A 19768-nucleotide genomic window follows, 5' to 3' on the forward strand; every position below is an offset into this window, starting at 1 on the left:
ATGGCATTTTGGAAATGCTGTGTCCATGCTGCGGATATTTCCGCGGCGGATTTGCCGCGGATTTTGATCCGAAAAATCTGCAGCATGTCAATTATTGTTGCGGATTTTGGTGCGGATTTTGGGTATACAATGGGGAAAAAAAAAAAAATCCGCATCAAAATCCGTGGCAAATTCGCGGTAATCCGCGGCAAATCCGCGGCAAAAATAAGGTGCGGATTTGCCGCGAAAGTTGCGGATTTTCATGCAGAAAAATCCGCAGGTACATTCTACCGTGGACACATAGCCTAAAGAAGAAAAAAAAAAAGCTTCCGTTGTTTTGTACGATCCGTAGCATCTGTTGTGCCACTATATGCAACGCATCCGTTGCATCCGTCACACAACGCAATGCTACAGAAGCCGCCCAACGCAAGTGTGAAAGTAGCCTTAAAGAGCCATGTAGGCCGTTTAAGGCACGTCCCTCCCGTTCCTGACTAGCCCCACCTCTCGATCATGATCATCTAAGTGTAGAATTCAACAAAGGCTTCTGTGCACGGTCTGTACAGTACTCTGCTGCCTTATACATACCGGAAGTATGGCTGCTTGTGTGGTTTTATATCATTAGCTGGTTCTAGCAGAGCTCAACTCTCCTACACAACCACAATTCAGAGCTGTTTATTGCCTGCTGCAGACAGGTAAGTTTTGTGCAACTGCAATTGCTGCTCTTTTAAGGAATATGACAAAAGATAATCCTAAATCATATGCATCAAGAGAGCAACATTTGCAGTTTCACATCAATGATTGATCAGCTGCAATTACACACAACTCAACTTATGTCCGCACCTGTTCACAGAGACCCATCCTGCTGTTAACTCACCTCTCTGCCCCCTGTATGTAGCCTATCCTACAGTCACTCGCTCCTTTCTGTGCCCTATATATACAGCCCGTTCTGCAGTATATCTCTCTCCCTTCTGGCCCCTCTATGTACAGCACTTCCTGCAGGAGCTTTTTTTTCGGCCCCCTAAATACAGCCCTACATACAGTGCATCCATCTTTAATTACCAGCACACCATTGCTTCCTGGTATGTGATGAAGAGGGCTCTGCACCGTTCCTTCACGTTATCCATCATAGCAGAGAGATATAGCAAAACAGCATTGCACAGGACGGACTAAAGCCTGCTTTAGACCTTACAATATCACATACGATATCGTATGCGATGTGACCCGCCCCCATCGTATGTGCGGCACGTTCAATTTGTTGACCGTGTCGCACAAACGATTATTTCCCGTCATACGTACTTACCCTTCCATACAACCTCGATGTGGGAGGTGAACATCCACTTCCTGAAGTGGGAGAGACATTCGGCATCACAGCGACGTCACGCGGCAGCCGGCCAACAGAAGCGGAGGGGCGGAAATGAGTAGGACATAAATATCCCGCCCACCTCCTTCCTTCCGCATTGCCGGCGGGAGCCGTGGGAGGCAGGTAAGATCTGTTCATCGTTCCCGGGGTGTCACACACTGCGATGTGTGCTGCCTCGGGAACATTCAACAACCCGACGTGCAATTTTAAGGAAATGAACGACGTGTATGCAATGAACGGTTTTACGTTCAATCGCACGTAGCTGTCACACGCTACAACAACACTAACAATGCCGGATGTGCATCACTTACGACGTGACCCCGCCGACACATCGTTAGATTTGTTGTAGCGTGTCAAGCCCGCTTAAGGCAACTGGAAATAGAAGGTGGTTCCAATGGCAACTGAAGAATAATAGTGCCTGAAGTGGCATTCTTAAAAATGTATTATGAGCAAAACAGGGCAGATGTAAAAAGTGGGTTGTATTACCACAAATGAGTAAATGTGTGTGTACATTATTGTAACATCCCATGGTGATTTTGGGTTTATCACTTTAAGTTCACTAATCCATTCAGATGCACAATCCAAGCTTTTGTTTTATTTGCAAATCTTTTATTTTCTTATGTTTTAATTAGGAGACTGGAAAGAGAAGAAGATGAGCAGCAAATAAACAACTTGAGAGTTTTAAAAATCACACAGAAGCCCAAGCGGCTCCAAAGGCTAATGTTATTTCCATGAATTGTAATTATTTTCGTGTGTACAGAACGCAGAGAACAACATCAGCCATTACGATTAAAAGGTTCATTAAAATGTTTGGTTCCCTTGTTCTGTGTCTTCAAAGTGGTGTGTGGAGACGTGGACCTATCGCGGCGGGGACGCGGATGCTACAGGATCAAAAAGAATTCCAAAATCAAAAGCTGAAAATTGTCATGTGTTATATATTGAAGAACGAAAAGCAAAAACATGGAAACGAAATGCACACGAATATATCTCTATGAGGGCGTCTTAGTAGTGGCCTTATTTAATATATGTCATGGTGACAAGGAAATGTGCCTTTCATGTGACTCCAATCTACACTTCACATTGAAGAAGGTATTTAAGGTGAAAGAAGCACTCTCACTAAGTTTTGTATTCATTAAATGTATGTACATGCACAGTGCTGGCCAAAAGTATTGGCACCCCTGCAATTCTGTCAGATAATACTCAGTTTCTTCCTAAAAATGATTGTAATCACAAATTCTTTGGTATTATTATCTTCATTTAATTTGTCTTCAATGAAAAAAAATAAAAAAACAAATGCCATAAAGCCAAATTGGATATAATTCCACACCAAACATAAAAAGGGGCTGGACAAAAGTATTGCCACTGTTTGAAAAATCATGTGATGCTTCTCTAATTTGTGTAATTAACAGCACCTGTAACTTACCTGTGGCACCTAACAGGTGTTGGCAATAACTAATTCACACTTGCAGCCACTTGACATGGATTAAAGTTGACTCAACCTCTGTCCTGTGTCCTTGTGTGTACCACATTGAGCATGGAAAAAAGAAAGAAGACCAAAGAACTGTCTGAGGACTTGAGACTCCAAATTGTGAGGAAGCATCAGCAATCTCAAGGCTACAAGTTCATCTCCAAAGACCTGAAAGTTCCTGTGTCTACGGTGCGCAGTGTCATCAAGAAGTTTAAAGCTCATGGCAGTGTGGCTAACCTCCCTAGATGTGGAAGAAAAGAAAAATTTACGAGAGATTTCAACACAAGATTGTGCGGATGGTGGATAAAGAACCTCGACTAACATCCAAACAAGTTCAAGCTGCCCTGCAGTTCGAGGGTACAACAGTGTCAACCCGTACTATCCGTCGGCGTCTGAATGAAAAGGGACTGTATGGTAGGATACCCAGGAAGACCCCACTTCTTACCCCGAGACATAAAAAAGCCAGGTTGGAGTTTGCCAAAGCTTACCTGAGAAAGCCTGAAACATTTTGGAAGAATGTTCTCTGGTCAGATGAGACAAAAGTAGAGCTTTTTGGGAAAAGCCATCAACATAGCGTTTACAGGAAAAAAAAAAAGGAGGCATTCAAAGAAAAGAACACGGTCCCTACAGTCAAACATGGCGGAGGTTCCCTGATGTTTTGGGGTTGCTTTGCTGCCTCTGGCACTGGACTACTTGACCGTGTGCATGGCATTATGAAGTCTGAAGACTACCAACAAATTTTGCAGCATAATGTAGGGCCCAGTGAAAGAAAGCTGGGTCTCCCTCAGAGGTCATGGGTCTTCCAGCAAGACAATGACCCAAAACACACTTCAAAAAGCACTAGAAAATGGTTTGAGAGAAAGCACTGGAGACTACTAAAGTGGCCAGCAATGAGTCCAGACCTGAATCCCATAGAACACCTGTGGAGAGATCTCAAAATGGCAGTTTGGAGAAGGCACCCTTCAAATCTCAGGGATCGGGAGCAGTTTGCCAAAGAAGAATGGTCTAAAATTCCAGCAGAGCATTGTAAGAAACTCATTGATGGTTACCGGAAGCGGTTGTTTGCAGTTATTTTAGCTAAAAGGTTGTGCAACCAAGTATTAGGCTAAGGGTGCCAATACTTTTGTCTGGCCCATTTTTGGAGTTTTGTGTGAAATGATCAATGATTTGATTTTTGTTTCATTCTCTTTTGTGTTTTTTCATTGCAAGCAAAATAAATGAAGTATTATCTGACAGAATTGCAGGGGTGCCAATACTTTTGGCCAGCACTGTATGTAATATAGTGTCATTGTATTAACTTACTCAGCTATCGCCGCTTGATCCGGTGTCCAGTGCCATTCGTTTCCGCCTCATAGCATAAAGTTATTGCAACTGCCACTATCGAGCTCACTCTATGGATAAGCCGGATGTCCCTTTTACAATATAAGTCTATGAGGCCTCGTTCTGACATTCCATAGACTTACACTGTAAAAGTCACTTTCAAATCACACAGAGCACAGTGTGACTCGGAAAGTCTGGAGAGCGGTGACTGAGGAGAGAAGCACAGCGCTGGATACCTTAGAGCAGGGGTGGGGAACCTCCGGCCCGCGGGCCGCATGCGGCCCGCCAAGACCTTTTGTGCGGCCCCCGGGCAGATTCTCGGGGGTGGCAGTGCTCCGGCCACTGCTGTGATCTTATCGGGCGCCGGCCCTTTAAGGCTTCACAGGCGCTGCTAGCGCGAACCAATGAGCTCTTTCCCTGCATGCTCAGCACAGACTTTGTGGGCGGGTTTAGTCCCACAGCAGCTTCATCGTTTCCTGCATTGTGCCGCCCGCTCTACACCCCTTCTCCCATGCAGCGTGCCTCAATCAGTGCTGTCGCTCCCTGCCCCTTCTCCGGTGCAGCTCCACGTGCTGTGTGCTGCCCGCTCTCTGCCCCTTCTCCGGTGCAGCGTGCAGCTCCACGTCCTGTGTGCTGCCGCTCCCCGGCGCTGTGTGCCGCCCGCTTTCTGCCCCTTCTCCGGAGCAGCGTGCAGCTCCACGTGCTGTGTGCTGCCCGCTCTCTGCCCCTTGTCCGGTGCAGCGTGCCCCCTGCAGTGCTGTGTGCAGACTCCCCAGCGATGTGGATCACCCCCACTGTTGAGTTCTCTCCAGTGCTCCTTCCCACCCCAAGTGCAGTGTACCCCCTAGTGAAGTCTGTGCTCTGCAAGTTCTGTCTGTGCCTCCCAGTCTCCTCCTAGTGATGTCTGTGTGCCCCTTCCCCCTCCTTAGTGATGTCTGTGTGCCCCTTCCTTAGTGATGTTTGTGTTCCCCCCCTTAGTGATGTCTGTGTACCCCCCCTTAGTGATGTCTGTGTGCCCCCCCTTAGTGATGTCTGTGTGCCCCCCCCTTAGTGATGTCTGTGTGCCCCCCCCTTAGTGATGTCTGTGTGCCCCCCCCCTTAGTGATGTCTGTGTGCCCTCCCCCCCTTAGTGATGTCTGTGTGCCCCCCCCCTTAGTGATGTCTCTGTGCCCCCCTTAGTGATGTCTCTGTGCCCCCCTTAGTGATGTCTGTGTGCCCCCCCCTTAGTGATGCCTGTGCCCCCCCTAGTGCTCTCTGTGCCGCCCTAGTGATGTGTGTGCCCCACAGCAATGCTTATGCCTCCCTGTGACCTAGTAATGTGTGTTCCCCAGCATCTCCTGTTATGTATATGCTCCCAGCCCCTCCTGTCATGGATATGCCTCAGTGTCTCCTGTGATGTGTATGCCCCAACCCCTCCTGTGATATATACATCACACACTCGGGTATATAGATCACATTGGAGATGCTGGGGCTGTACATATCACAGGAGGGGCTGGGGGCATATACCTCTCAGGAGCGGCTGGGGGCATATACCTCACAGGAGGGGCTGAAAGCATATACATCACAGGAGGGAGCATATAAATGTCCCCAGCCCCTTGTGTGATGTATGTGCCCCCAGTGTCTTCTGTGATGTAGGTGTCTCTTGTGATGTATATACAGCAGTCCCAGCGTCTCCTATGTGATGTATATACAGCAGACCCAGCGTCTCCTATGTGATGTATATACAGCAGTCCCTGCGTCTCCTATGTGATGTATATGCCAACAGCCCCTTCAGTGATGTATGTGTCCTGTGATTTATATACTCCAGTCCCTGTGTCTGTTGTGTGATGTATATAGTCTACCAATCTTATTATCACAAGGAGTTGCCTGCGCTCCAGACCGAGACAAACCTGGAAAAGATAGAAGCAACATAAGTATCACCGAACATCACAGCCGCACCAAAGAGAAGCCGCTCCGGCCACCACAATAGGGGTGAGTTAATTAACTGTTTGACCAAATATAGTTGGTTCATTTTCACATTGATAATTTTGTGCGGCCCCCGAAGGTTGGCAGAAATTTCCAAATGGCCCCCGGCAGCAAAAAGGTTCCCCACCCCTGCCTTAGAGTATGGCAATAAGAGAGTACGAGAGGCTGCTGCTAAGTCTTTGGCTTTGTGCTCTTTTTTGTTTCTATGGTAATGAATGTTACATCACATGAAAGCCTTATGGGTCTAATTTATGTTTTCAAAATTTTGTGTTTGTTGCTTATGGGAACAGTGTTCTACACACGCGGGAAAACAAAATGGCAGAGTCTAATGCGATATTCAAAGCAACTGAGGGCAGAGGAGTGATAAAATTCTTGTTTCTGCAAGAAACGTCTGCAAGGGATATTCATGGTGATATGTCGCAGACATTGGGGGATCAATGCCCTTCATATTCCACAGTTAAGAACTGGGTTACCAAATTTAAAACGGGCCACTTCAGCACCAATGATGAGGAACGTCCTGGACGACCGAGAGTGGTTGTTGTTCCGGAGATCGTCGATGCTGTGCACAACCTTATACTGGAGAATCGAAGAATTTCAGCTAATGCAATAGCAGACATCATGGGCATTTCCCGTGAACATGTTTGTGTCATTATCCATGAACATTTGGACATAAAGAAGCGATCTGCAAAGTGGGTCCCCAAATGTTTCACAAAAGATCAGAGAAGCATCGAGTGAAAACTTCCCGGTCCATTTGTCAGTGTTTCTGAACTGAAAAGAACTTCCTGAATCGACTGGTCACTATGGATGAGAGCTGGATTTATTTGTATGACCCTGAAAGCAAGGAGCAGTCAAAAGAGTGGAGGCACAGTGGTTCTCCTCGTCCAAAGAAGTTCAGGGTGCAAAAATCAGCCACTAAGGTGATGGCGTCTGTGTTCTGGGATAAGGAGGGTGTGTTGCTAGTGTAATACCTTCAAAAGGGTTCCACCATCAACACACGGTATTACATTCAACTTTTGGACCAATTGAAGGCAGCGCTTAAGGCCAAAAGGGCAGCAAGCTGCCCAAAGGAATATTGTTCCTGCAAGACAACACCTCTGCTCACACTGCACAAGCGACCGCGGCAAAACTGGCAGAGCTGGGCTTCCAGCTGGTTGACCACCCACCTTTTTCACCAGATCTTGCTCCCTCCGACTATCATCTGTTTCCAAACCTAAAGAAACACCTCAAGGGTACCAAATTCCACACCATTTCTGATGCCATGGCTGCTGCAAAAAGGATGCCTGGTTTGAGGCACAACCGAAATCCTTCTTTTTGCTAGGCTTACAGAACTTGGAATCCCAAAGTGAGAAGTGTGCTGACATCAGTGGAGAGTATGTGGAATAAATGTAAGGTTTCATCATTCTATAGCGTTTCTTTCTGGGTAAAGTCAAAGACTTATCAGCAGCCACTCGTATATTAATACACTCACACTACATTAAAATATCCATTAAAAAAAAAAAAATAACAGTGTGACAGACCCATCAGATACTGGAATCCTGGAAGAAGACTTTGCCATGTCGATATCAGTTTTCTAGGACAACCGTGGCAACACTATTGCCCACACAGTGACGTGAGACATGGTCTACCAAGCCCTTTATTCAGTCCCTAACGTCAGTCATAACACTGCCAGCCATTTTGTACCATTTATTTAACCATAATTGTTGTATTCTAGGTATAATAGTGGCAGTTCTATCCTGACACATATTTCACATTCAGCAAAGTGTCACTTATTGGTTTACGTGTACGGTACAAATCACCCGTCCCCCGGCATTACAGCGAGCACTAATCTGATAACTCAGCCTTCATCCGTAACCCCTGCACCCGGCTCACAATGATAAATTACTGCATCACTTTAGACCCAAAGGAACCTCTTTTAACATTCCCTGTCGGCACTTTCTATGTGTCTTATGGGGCTTGTAAACTGCAAACTCAGACACTTTCTTCAGTCTCATGAATACGTAACGGGGATCTTCCACCTTTTTAGTAGCGCTTCCAAGTACTTCTTCTGGAGTGGAGCTTTCAGACGCGTCCGGTTCACAAGGTCGGCGAGCTGAACATAAAATGAGGCAGCGAAAAATTAGGTGATCAAGACTCTATCCCCGAGCAACTTCAGAGATGCAGAAAAACACTGAAATCGAGCTCAGACGTGACCTCTAAGTAGGACACTGATATGGATAATGATCGTTACCATAAGTACAATGCTATGGGAAATGTGCACTAATCTGCACTCCAGCAACCAATTCACAGCCAAAATAATCCATAACCAGAATATCCAGCATCTATCCATTAGTCTGGCGTTGGACTCTGGCTCCGTGGACACTGTATGTTACGTCCTCTCAGGCTATTTGCGCTTTTCGGTGTCAGCGCCCATATAGCAGCAACATCGGCTAGTCTATGCTCACTGATCCTACAGGACTAAAGGTGGATACAAACCTGAAACGCGTAGGTGCAGATACCATCACAGTGTTTTTAGGCTATATGCGCACGCTGCGTTTTTGCCGCGTTTTTGTTCTAAAAACTGCATGAATCTCCTTCCCCAGCAAAGTCTATGAGATTTCATTTTTGCTGTCCGCACAGTGCAGCATGTCAATTCTTTTTGCGTTTTGTCCCTGCGTTTTGGGAGGGCTGGTATTTGGCCCTCCTACTGCTCCCCATATAAAGTCTATGGGGACCAGAATCGGGCGCAAAGGGGTAGGAGCAAGTGCTACATACTCACCGATCACCGGGCAGCTGTCACCCTGCTCCCGCGGCAGCTCTTTCATCTTCCAGAGCCGGACGCTCATTAGCCTCATAACATATTCACTCCTTCCCTGCTCACCAGTGGCTGTGATTGGTTGCATGTAGACGAGCCCCCAAACTGAATGACAGCTGTCTCACTGCAACCAATCACAGCTGCTGGTGGGCGGGTCTATATCGTGCAGTAAAATAAATTAAAAAAAACGTGCGGTTCCCCCCCCCCCATTTTGATACCAGCCAAGGTAAAGCCACACTGATAAAAATATCAGCCAGCGGGCGCCCGGAATTATGCATCCATTAGATGAGACAGTCCCGGGACTCTATCCGGCTCATCCCAATTACCCTGGTGCGGTGGCAATCGGGGTAATAAGGCGTTAATGGTAGCCCATAGCTGCCACTAAATCCTAGTTTAGTGATGGCAGCGTCTATGAGGCACCCCCTCGTCACTAAGCTGTAAGTGAAAGTAAATAAACACAATCACCCAAAAACACCTTTATTTGAAATAAAACACAAAAAAAACCTCTTTCACCACTTTATTTACCCCTAAAACACCCCTCCAGGTCCGATGTAATCCACACGAGGTCCCACGAAGCATCCAGCTCTGCTACATCTGACAATTACAGTGAGCGGCTATAGAGCATGACCGCTTACTGTGAGGGTCAGGCCGCAAGTGAAGTGAGCCACGCGGGATCAGCAGTGACTTCAGCTGTCACCGCACATCACCTGACAAGTCACTGCTGATCTCGCGCTCACTTTAGCCGTGGCCAGATTTGCAGTAACAAGTGGAGGACTCCAGCTATCACCGCACATCACCCTACTGGAGTCCTCCACCTGTTACCGCAAATCCGGCCGTGGCTGAAGTGACCGCGAAATCAGCGGTGAGTTTAGTAAGGTGATGTGCGTTGTCACCGCACATCACCTGAGTGACGTCAGCGTTAATCCGGTGGCTCACTTCACTAGAGGCCTGACAGGTGGAGAACTGCTGCATTTTTTTAAGCCAAAAACACTGCTCAAAGTAGTCACCACAAAGATAAAAACGCTGCATCTTTGTGGTTAAAAAATAAAATGCAGTATGCACACATAGCCTTAATGTAATGTCCCATCTATTAATATTTAAAAAATGATGATGAACCTGTTCAGGGAGCCAGATGTCCTTTACTTTCTATACTGATCCCACATGTTGGTTGTTTTCTAAGGCTGCTTTCACACTACGTTTTTTTAACATGCGTCATGAACATTTTTTTGCTGTAAAAGCGGATCCTGCATGTGTTATTTTGCAGGATCCTGTCACTTTAAGTTTATGGGCGGGCATTGGAGTCATGTGATCGGGAGTCATTGGAACTGAACGTGATAGACTGGGAGCCGGCTCGTAACCAAGGTAAACATCGGGTAACTTGCTTGGATACCCGATATTTATCTTTGTTATGAGCGTCTGCAGCTGCTACGGTAGGAGCCGGGCTCCCTGCACACGTAACCAACGTAAACATTGGGTAACTAAGAGAAGCGCTTTCCTTGGTTACCCGATATTTATCTTGGTTACGAGTGTCTGCAGCTCTCAGGTGGGGGAGAGAGAGGAGAGGGAGGGGCGAGAGGGAGGTGGGGAGAGACAAAGAGGGAGGGGGAGAGAGGGACTGATCACGCGAGGCTGGTTTCTGTGCATGCTCAGTAGAGCAAGCAGGATCCTGTCTATCAGCATGCCAGCGTTCACATGCGTTTGCGTGCTGTTTAGTCAGGATCCAGCAATTTGCAGTATTTGGACGCAGCTCAAAAACGCTACAAGTAGCGTTTTTGAAAAATGTTAAAAAACTGCAAGGCGCTGGATCCTCACTATAACGCACGCAAACGCAGGTTAACGCGAGTCCATTGCAAATGCATTGAAATGAAAACGCATTTGCAATGGATCCGCTTTTGCGTTAAAAAAACGTTCAGGACGCAAGTTAAAAAAACGTAGTGTGAAAGCAGCCTAAGCTGGCAAATAGCCCCATTAGCGAGGAGGACAATGGGAACCCTAGTGCCACATATTGGAAGCAGCAATCCTAAAAGTCAATATTATCCCTTTAAAGTGCCTTGTCATACGAATTAGGATATATAAGCCAAACCACCATTTCCAGACACATATTCCGGCATGATGGCTCCTCATCAGTGCAATGCAGGAGGGCTGGGTGAGAGGCCTCTGACAGGGGGCTTAAAGAGGTACAGATTTTTTTTTTGTGGAAAGCATCAAATCAGCAGAAAGAGACTTATAGACCCTGGAATGCTCCTCTGGGAAATTAAATATGCAAATAGCTTCTCTGAGATAAAGAGGATGAACACTAGTGCCAACTATTAAATCAATATCGACCCTTTAAATGGGCCTTGCCACTTGACTTAGAAGAAACAAAACCAGAAACTCCATTTGCAGTCACGTGTTTCGGGGTCCGTGCAAAGCAGGAGATCCCATCCCCTTACTCTATGAAGAGGCTATTTGCATAGTTATATTTCCAGGGAAGCATTGTATGGCCTATAAGTCTCTATATGCAGACTTAGCGCTCTCCACAATGAGAAACTTTAGCCCCTAGATCCTTTGTTTTCTAAGAGTATATTCACATAGGGCAGATATGCTGCTGATTTTTTTTTGTCCAGATTTGGAGGTAGATCAGCACATAGGATGCTGAAAAAAAATTCACATGGAAACGGGCATCCTGCAGTATAATAATTTGTGATTTTTACCATTAATTTAACCCTGTGCAATGCCTGAGCAATATCAATGGTATATTCACAACACAATGTTCGATTTTGGCACTGATTTGCAGCAATATTCGCTAGGGAATTGACGCAGAAAAAAGCAACACAAATCCAACCCATGTGAACATACCCTCAAGCTATATTCATAGACAGTAAATGTGTATCTACTGATCTATTTATAATGTCTATGTAATCTGATACAAATTAAATTTATTTGTGATATAGGTATCTCATAGACGCCTGTGCCATCAATAACCTAGGGATTAGTAACAGCTGTGCGCTGCTACTAACCCCTGCTATTACCCCGATTGCCACTGCACCAGGGCAACAGGAAGAGCTGGTAAAGCACTGGGATTGTCACATCTAATGGATGCGGCAATACCGAGAGGCGGCGGGCTGAGAATACCAGCCCCCAGCTGGCTTTATCTTGGCTGGGTATCAAAATTGTGGGGATCGCACGTCATTTTATTTAAAATTATTTATTTAAATAGTAATTATAAAAAAGCTGCATGCGGTTTCTCTTAGGCCGGAATCACACTTACAAAGGAGTCAAGCGAGTCTCGCGTCACATCACCTGGCACAGCCGCACACTCTTCTGACCGGAGTGGGTATGTGCCGCCATGACACAGCCTTAGTGAGTACACCACGCGTGCTCCTACCCCCCTATCTCTTCCACCAACATTTTTAATCTCCGAATTCTGGTCACCATAGACTTATGGGTATCAGATTCCCCAGCGGATCGAGGTTTTTTTATTTTAATTTAGCAGGGACTCACCAATCCCAATTTTTTGTGAGTTCGACCAGCTCTATTCCCCATAAAGGTCTATGATAAATCAGAAATTCCATCCGCACGTTGCTTTTTTTTTTCGGCAGCGTTTTGTTTGACAAATATTTGTCAAAATTGTTGCCTAAAAAAACAGCATGTTACTTCTTCATTGAATTTTGTAAACATTTTCCACCCATTGAAATGAATGAGGTGTGTCAAAACGCAACTAAAATGTTTAGCTCCAAGTCCGACGTAATCCACACGAGGTCCCACGACGCTTCCAGCACTGCTACATCTGACACTCACAGCGAGCAGCCATAAAGCAGGACTGTGACCTCCACGCAGCAACTCAAGTGAGTCGCGCTATCAGCGGTGCCATCACTCAGGTTAGCCGCTGCCACAGCTGGAGTCCTCCACATGTGCCAGCAACCCGAGTGACTGAAGTGAGCCACGCGATCTGCGGTGCCGTCACTCAGGTAATTTCCGGTCACAGCTGGAGTCCTTCACCTGTGCCCGCAAATCAGGCCATGACACAGAAACAGAGCCGTGCAATAAGAATGAACTCGGGTGAACCTCTGTTGTGACAGCTGCGGGCCCCGCACTACTGCCTGTGTTGCGGCAATAACGTCAGAGGTTCACCCAAGTTCATTCTCATTACGCGACTGTCTGCTGTCAGCGGGCAGTCATGCTCTTTGGTGCTTGCTGTGAAAGGACAGGGATGTACCAGAGCTGAATCGCCGTGGGACCTCGTGTAGATTACATCGGACCTGCAGGGATGTTTAGGGGTTAATAAAGTGGTCAAAGAGGGTGTTTTTTGTATTTTATTCTAAATAAAGGATTTTGGGGGTGTATGTGTTTATTTACTTTCACTTACAAATTAGTGATGGGGCGGGGTCTCAGACAACTGCCATCACTAATCTAGGACTTAGTGGCTGCTGTGGGCTGCCATTAACTCCTTATTATCCCGACTGCCACCGCACCAAAGCAACGGAAAGAGCTGTGTCCAGCGAAACAATTGTCGCATCTTATGAATGCGCCACTTCTGGGGTGGCTGTGGGCTACTATTATTAGGCTGGAAGGGGCCAAAAAATGATGGGCCTTCCCTCCCTAATAATATTAGCCCCCAATTGTCTGCTGCACCTTGGCTGGTTTTAGAAAAAGGGGGGGACCCCACGTCATTAAAAAAAAAAAAAAAAGTGTGGGATGCCCTCTATTTTTCATAACCAGCCAAGGTACAGCAGAGAGCTGAGGGTTGCAGCCTGCAGCTGCTGCTATTCATGTGCTGGATATAAAAAATGGAGGGACCAACGTCATTTTTTTTTTTACCAAAATAAATTAAAAAAAAAAAAACTCTGTCCAAGCTGGCTATCCCTCTAACAAGCGATTCTGTTATTTCTATCTATTCTATATGTTTTTTCTTATTATCTAGTCTATATGTTCTATCTATTCTTTCTATTTTTTCTATCAATCTTATTCTAGCTATCTATCAATTATCCTATCATATTTTATTTCTATTTTAAAAAACGAACCGACAAAAACGTATGCGTTTTTTTTTTTTTGTCAAACGCAGTGTTTACAGTTGTCAAGTCTGCCAGAAAAGGTGATTTTTTTTTTTGTCAAATCTAGAACGTAGTGTGCGGACATACCCTTACTCACGTTTTAGAGGCAGCGTGTTTTCACTGTGTGCTGTGTTTTACAGTACAAGCAAAGGGGATGGGATTATTACAAATCTCCTGCCGACTGAGCTTCTTTTTCAGACTGTGACGCGGTGCGTTATCCCAAGCAGCATCATGTTAATTTATCTTGCAAGAATGTTGGGTTTTCTGTGAGGATTTTCCCCATAGACTTGTATGAGCAGCAAAAAATCCACCGGTAATAGATACACATGCAGTTTTGGTGTTTATTTGGTGGAAATGCACCAAAAACGAGTGTAATCCGCACCTAATGAAGTCAATACCAGTAAGGGTATGTGCGCACGTTGCTTTTTACCTGCTTTTTTGCTGCTTTTTCTTCTGCGCTGTTTAATGCCAAAATGGATGTGTTCTTCTATTCAAGCAAAGTCTATGGGAATTTGGGTTTCTTGTTCACACTATGTTGTTCAAAATGCTGCCTTTTTGAGGCAGAACTTTGGTCAAAAACTCAGCTTTTCAAAGAAGCAACATGTCAATTGTTTTTGCCATCTGGGTTTTGCACTGCAAAGCTGAGTTTTTGACCAAAGTTCTGCCACAAAAAGGCAGCATTTTGAACAACATAGTGTGAACAAGAAACCCAAATTCCCATAGACTTTGCTTGAATAGAAGAACACATCCATTTTGGCATTAAACAGCGCAGAAGAAAAAGCTGCAAAAAAGCAGGTAAAAAGCAGGTAAAAAGCAACGTGCGCACATACCCTAAGGCTGCTTTCACACTACGTTTTTTTAACATGCGTCATGAACGTTTCTTTGCTGCAAAAGCGGATCCTGTTTTTACAAAGAAAAACGCATGTGTTATTTTGCAGGATCCTGTCACTTGAAGTTTATGGGCGGGCATTGAAGTCATGTGATCGGGAGTGAGGGGAACTGAACGTGAGACTGGGAGCCGGCATCTGACAGCTGCGGTAAGCTGTAACCAAGGTAAATATCGGGTAACTAAGTGAAGTGCTTTGCTTGGTTACCCGATATTTACTTTGGTTACGAGCGTCCGCCGCTCTCAGGCGGGGGAGAGAGGGAGGGGGGGGGAGAGAGGGAGGGGGGGTGGGAGAGAGGGAGGGGGGGGGAGGGAGGGAGGGAGGGAGGGGGGGGAGGGGAGGGAGGGAGGGGGGGAGGGGAGGGAGGGAGGGGGGGGAGGGAGGGAGACTGATCACGACAGACTGGTTTCTGGGCATGCTCAGTAGAGCAAGCAGGATCCTGTCTATCAGCATGCCAGCGTTCACATGCGTTTGCGTGCAGTATAGTCAGGATCCAGCAATTTGCAGTATTTGGACGCAGCTCAAAAATGCTACAAGTAGCGTTTTTGAAAAATGTTAAAAAACTGCAACTTGTTGGATCCTCACTATAACGCACGCAAACGCAGGTGAAAACATCTTGACGCGAGTCCATTGCAAATGCATTGAAATGAAAACACATTTGCACTGGATCTGTTTTTGCGTTAAAAAAACGTTCATGACGCATGTTAAAAAAATGTAGTGTGAAAGCAGCCTTAGTTTCAAAAACAAAACAGTTTTATGTAAAAGGATGACACCCCAAACACAGTAAAAAAAACCCAAAACAGTGTATAAAAAAAAAAAGGTGCGGAGATGGTGCAGAAATTCTGCAGCATCAAAAGCTCATCTGATCCTGATCATGGGAACGTACCCTTACATTTAAGTGCGTTTCTGATTATATTTTTTGTTCCCCTTCTGATTTGAATGGGTCAAAAAAAAAGCTGCACAAACGCTAAAAGAACTGACATGCTGCAGATTTGCAAAAATGCTTTGATGGTTCAAATCCACAAAGAAAACTTAGGAATCTCGTGCATGAGATTTCAGAAATATGATTCACTTTGTCGGTAATGTAAAATGTGGTGTGTGAACAAGCTCTAATTGTTCATACATGTCTAAACAAATGTATGTAAAGCTTTCATTACCTGAAATAACATATCATGTGGCTGCTTATGAAATTGGGAGGTTTTTGGGATTTTACTTTATACAGGTTTCCACTGACACAAGCCACATACGTAATGTGACATTTAAAGTCGTTCCCATATGTAAATGTTGTACTATTAGGATAAAAGGTAGAACAAAACCAGATCAGTGGGGTCCGACACACAGCCTCGTTCTGGCTCTCATAGACTTTTATTGAAAGTTTGTGACGTAACTATTGACAGACAATCAGAAGTTAAAGTCACAAGACGGCGCCACGGGAAAAGTGCAACGCTGGAAAAGGGTGAAAACACTGGGGGTGGGAGGTTAGTAAATATAAGATGGGGGCAGGGAACCTGTCAGCACATTTGGGGCCTATGAGCCCAGGCCGCTGTGTAGAGCGTATAAATCCCTTTATAATACTCATCTAAACGGTCGCTGCAGGTGGAGTTGGGTCAGATGGGTGGCTCCCTTCTCCGGGTGCGGCGCCCTCTCTTTCAGCCATCTTGGTCCTCCTTCTTCTGAAGCCGGGGTGCATGACGCGTCATACACACTTGCCGGTCCTGCGCAGGCGCACTACAAAACTTTGATCTGCCCTGCTCAGGGCAGATCACAGTGCGCCTGCTCAGGACCTCAATGCCGGCGAGTGTGGATGACATAGGACGCGTCATGCACCCCGGCTTCAGAAGAAGGAGGACCAAGATGGCCGAAAGAGGAGACGCCACACCCAGAGAACGGAGACGCCCATCTGACCTGTCTGCACTACAGCGACGGTTTAGGTGAGTATTATAAAGTGATTTTTACGTTCTACACAGCGGCCTGGGCTCTTATATACAGCATGTTAGAATGCTCTACTGCATATAAGAGCCCAGTGGTGGTGGCCGCAGATTATAGTCACCAAATCTGCTGACAGGTTCCCTTCAAAGAGCAAATCCAAAATCCCTCGCAAGATTTGGGCTTTAAACCACATTTCCTTTACAATGCTTAAGCATTTTGGAGAAGGATATACCAGGCTGCAGTCCCACCGCCAGGCTCTGATTCCTGCTGCTTTCAATTTAGGCACCATGTACAGGTTTCTCTTTAGGTTAAAAGGTTTGTCCACTAGTCGGACGACCCCTTTTCAATTATGTTTTCCCTAGTTAAAATAACACATACTCACCTCCAGTGCTGTTCCAGCACTCAATCTCCCGAGGTTCACGTGACGTTATTACATCATTGCGCGAGCCCAGCGCCCAATTAGTGTTGGCTTCCCTCTCTGCCTTCAGACGAAACGAACATAAAGAGGAAGTCAGAGGTGGCTGGCCGCACATTTCCTTTTGATACGTCCGAAGGCAGGAAGAGGGAAGACCGTGCTGTTTGGGTGCAGGGCTTGTGTGATGTAAAAAATGTCACGTGAGCCCCGGGAGAGCGAGTGCTGACACCATAGGTGAGTATTAGAGTTATTTTTACTGGGACAAATATGGTGATTGAGAAGGCGTTGTCTGAGTAGTGGATAACCCTTTTACATCAACTGAGCGTCATGCATGAGATGTGTATCAGCCGTGTGAAAGAATTAGGACTTGGCAAACCATCCACATGAGAGGTCATCCCCGGGTGTAGTTGCGCTCATCCACCTCTTGTGGTAATGGCTGGATCTCCGCAGCCACGCTGGACACGACACGTGGCGCAGAGACCATTGCGTGCAGCGGATATATAGCAGAGTGAATGTGGTCACATTGGGACCAACAAGTCACAATATGTTGGAACTATGCAGCTTTTTTGCCACTTGTCGCGATTCCGTGCCACCATTTACGTGTATTAATAAGCTGCCATGTTTGGCTGAGTGACCCTCAGCAGCCAAGGTTGCCATATTGCCCTCGGGCTCTAAAGTGGGGCGAGCAGTGATGGCTAGCTCTATACAGGAGAGGCTCAGGAGAAAGAACCACATGTGCAGATGGAATCAATACTGAGTTACATACATGAAAAAGTCTGAACGCTGTAATGGCGGCTGCTCCTGCCCCACAGCATCCTCATACACCGGAGAAGGCAGAGCGGATTTACCTCACCTCTACACACAGAACGGAGGACACTGCACCATCTGAACGCCGCCATCTCTGGACAGGGATGCCGTCATCGCTGCCTTTTTCAATAAACTAGTAATAAACATTATTTCTCATTCAATAAACACGTATTAAACAAGTATCCCTTCCTAAAAAGACAGTTACAATAATCTCAGAAACAAAACAAACAGTCAAAAAGAATAATGTTTCGATAAGTAGCAATTTTTAGCCAGGCATCTCAACGGACGCCTTGCCAGGGGTCCTTCTTCTGTTAGGACCCACTGATCTTGACAGCGAGATTCCAGCATGGAACTACTGTACTGTGTTGTGCGGCACATATATCACGTGATCTAAACGGGACTAGCGAGACAGAAGACGCCATGTTTGAAAAGGGCAAATTCTACAGAAAAAGGGCTTATTAGTGATTACTGAACACCACAGCGAAGTATTCTTTGTTCTTCGTTTCTCCAGACCCGGAAACAAGCGGGGCTCACTCCTATCACTGTGGTCCTGCTGCTCTGAGTATTGTCTCTGCTCTCTACGATGCTGAAGTTGGTTTCTTATTCGTCCAGTTTCTTATTCGGGGCTGAAGTTGGTTTCTTATTCGTCAGTTTCTTATTCGGCAATTTAGTTTTTTCAGTTTTTTATGCATTTAACAACAAAAATAACACATGACAATAATAAAATAGAATGCACTGAGGTGCCCTATTATACATACACTCAAAATCAGCTGCGAAAATTATAAAACTGGCAAAAAAATGGGCATCAAAGTGGGCACCGAAGTATGTTAGTGAAAGGGTTAAATGGCTTTGGGCCACTGATCTAACACCACGATTGCATATCTAGTGATGCCTCTAATCAAACTCAAGTGTCTCCAGCCTGGCCCAAAGGGGTTCTGGGCATCAGAACTGGCATCAAAGTGGGCACACAGCCAATTTTCACAGATTTGAATAAATACCTGGTGTTTTTAAGGGGTTAAATGGCTTTGGGCCACTGATCTCACACCAGATTTACATACCTAGAGGTGCCACACAACAAATTCAGATCACTCCAGCCTGGCCAAAACAGGTTCTGGGCATCAGAACTGGCATCAAAGTAGGCAAAATCGCAGTTTTCACAGATTTGAATAAGTAACTGGTGTTTTTGAGGGGTTAAATGGCTTTGGGCCACTGATCTCACACCACATTTACATACCTAGTGTTGCCACACATCAAATTCAGATCACTCCAGCCTGGCCCAAACAGGTTCTGGGCATCAGAACTGGCATCAAAGTGGGCAAAACCCCAGTTTTCATAGATTTGAATAAGTAACTGGTGTTTTTGAGGGGTTAAATGGCTTTGGGCCACTGATCTCACACTACATTTACATACCTAGTGATGCCACACATCAAATTCAGATCACTCCAGCCTGGCCCAAACAGGTTCTGGGCATCAGAACTGGCATCAAAGTGGGCAAAACCCCAGTTTTCACAGATTTGAATAAGTAACTGGTGTTTTTGAGGGGTTAAATGGCTTTGGGCCACTGATCTCACACCACATTTACATACCTAGTGATGCCACACATCAAATTTAGATCACTCCAGCCTAGCCCAAACAGGTTCTGGGCATCAGAACTGGCATCAAAGTGGGCACACAGCCAATTTTCACAGATTTGAATAAGTAACTGGTGTTTTTGAGGGGTTAATTGGCTTTGGGCAACTGACATCACACCACATTTACATACCTAGTGATGCCACACATCAAATGCAGATCACTACAGCCTGGCCCAAACAGGT

General features: G+C 45.8%; 1 protein-coding gene across 2 annotated transcripts in view; it reads right to left on the bottom strand.

Annotated features, from left to right (window-relative positions):
• Nucleotides 1–18059, bottom strand: part of MRPS5 (mitochondrial ribosomal protein S5) — a 166559-nt gene extending 148500 nt beyond the window's left edge. Inside the window, exon 1 of one of the 2 annotated variants that reach the window (XM_075338128.1) lies at nt 18001–18059. In XM_075338128.1, coding sequence (XP_075194243.1) covers nt 18001–18046 — 46 coding nt within the window. In that variant the 5' untranslated portion in view covers nt 18047–18059. The other variant, XM_075338127.1, reaches the window with a different exon arrangement.
• Nucleotides 18060–19768: the final 1709 nt, after the last annotated feature.

This window comes from Anomaloglossus baeobatrachus, chromosome 3 (assembly GCF_048569485.1).
Source record: "Anomaloglossus baeobatrachus isolate aAnoBae1 chromosome 3, aAnoBae1.hap1, whole genome shotgun sequence".
Classification (NCBI taxonomy): Eukaryota; Metazoa; Chordata; class Amphibia; order Anura; family Aromobatidae; genus Anomaloglossus; species Anomaloglossus baeobatrachus.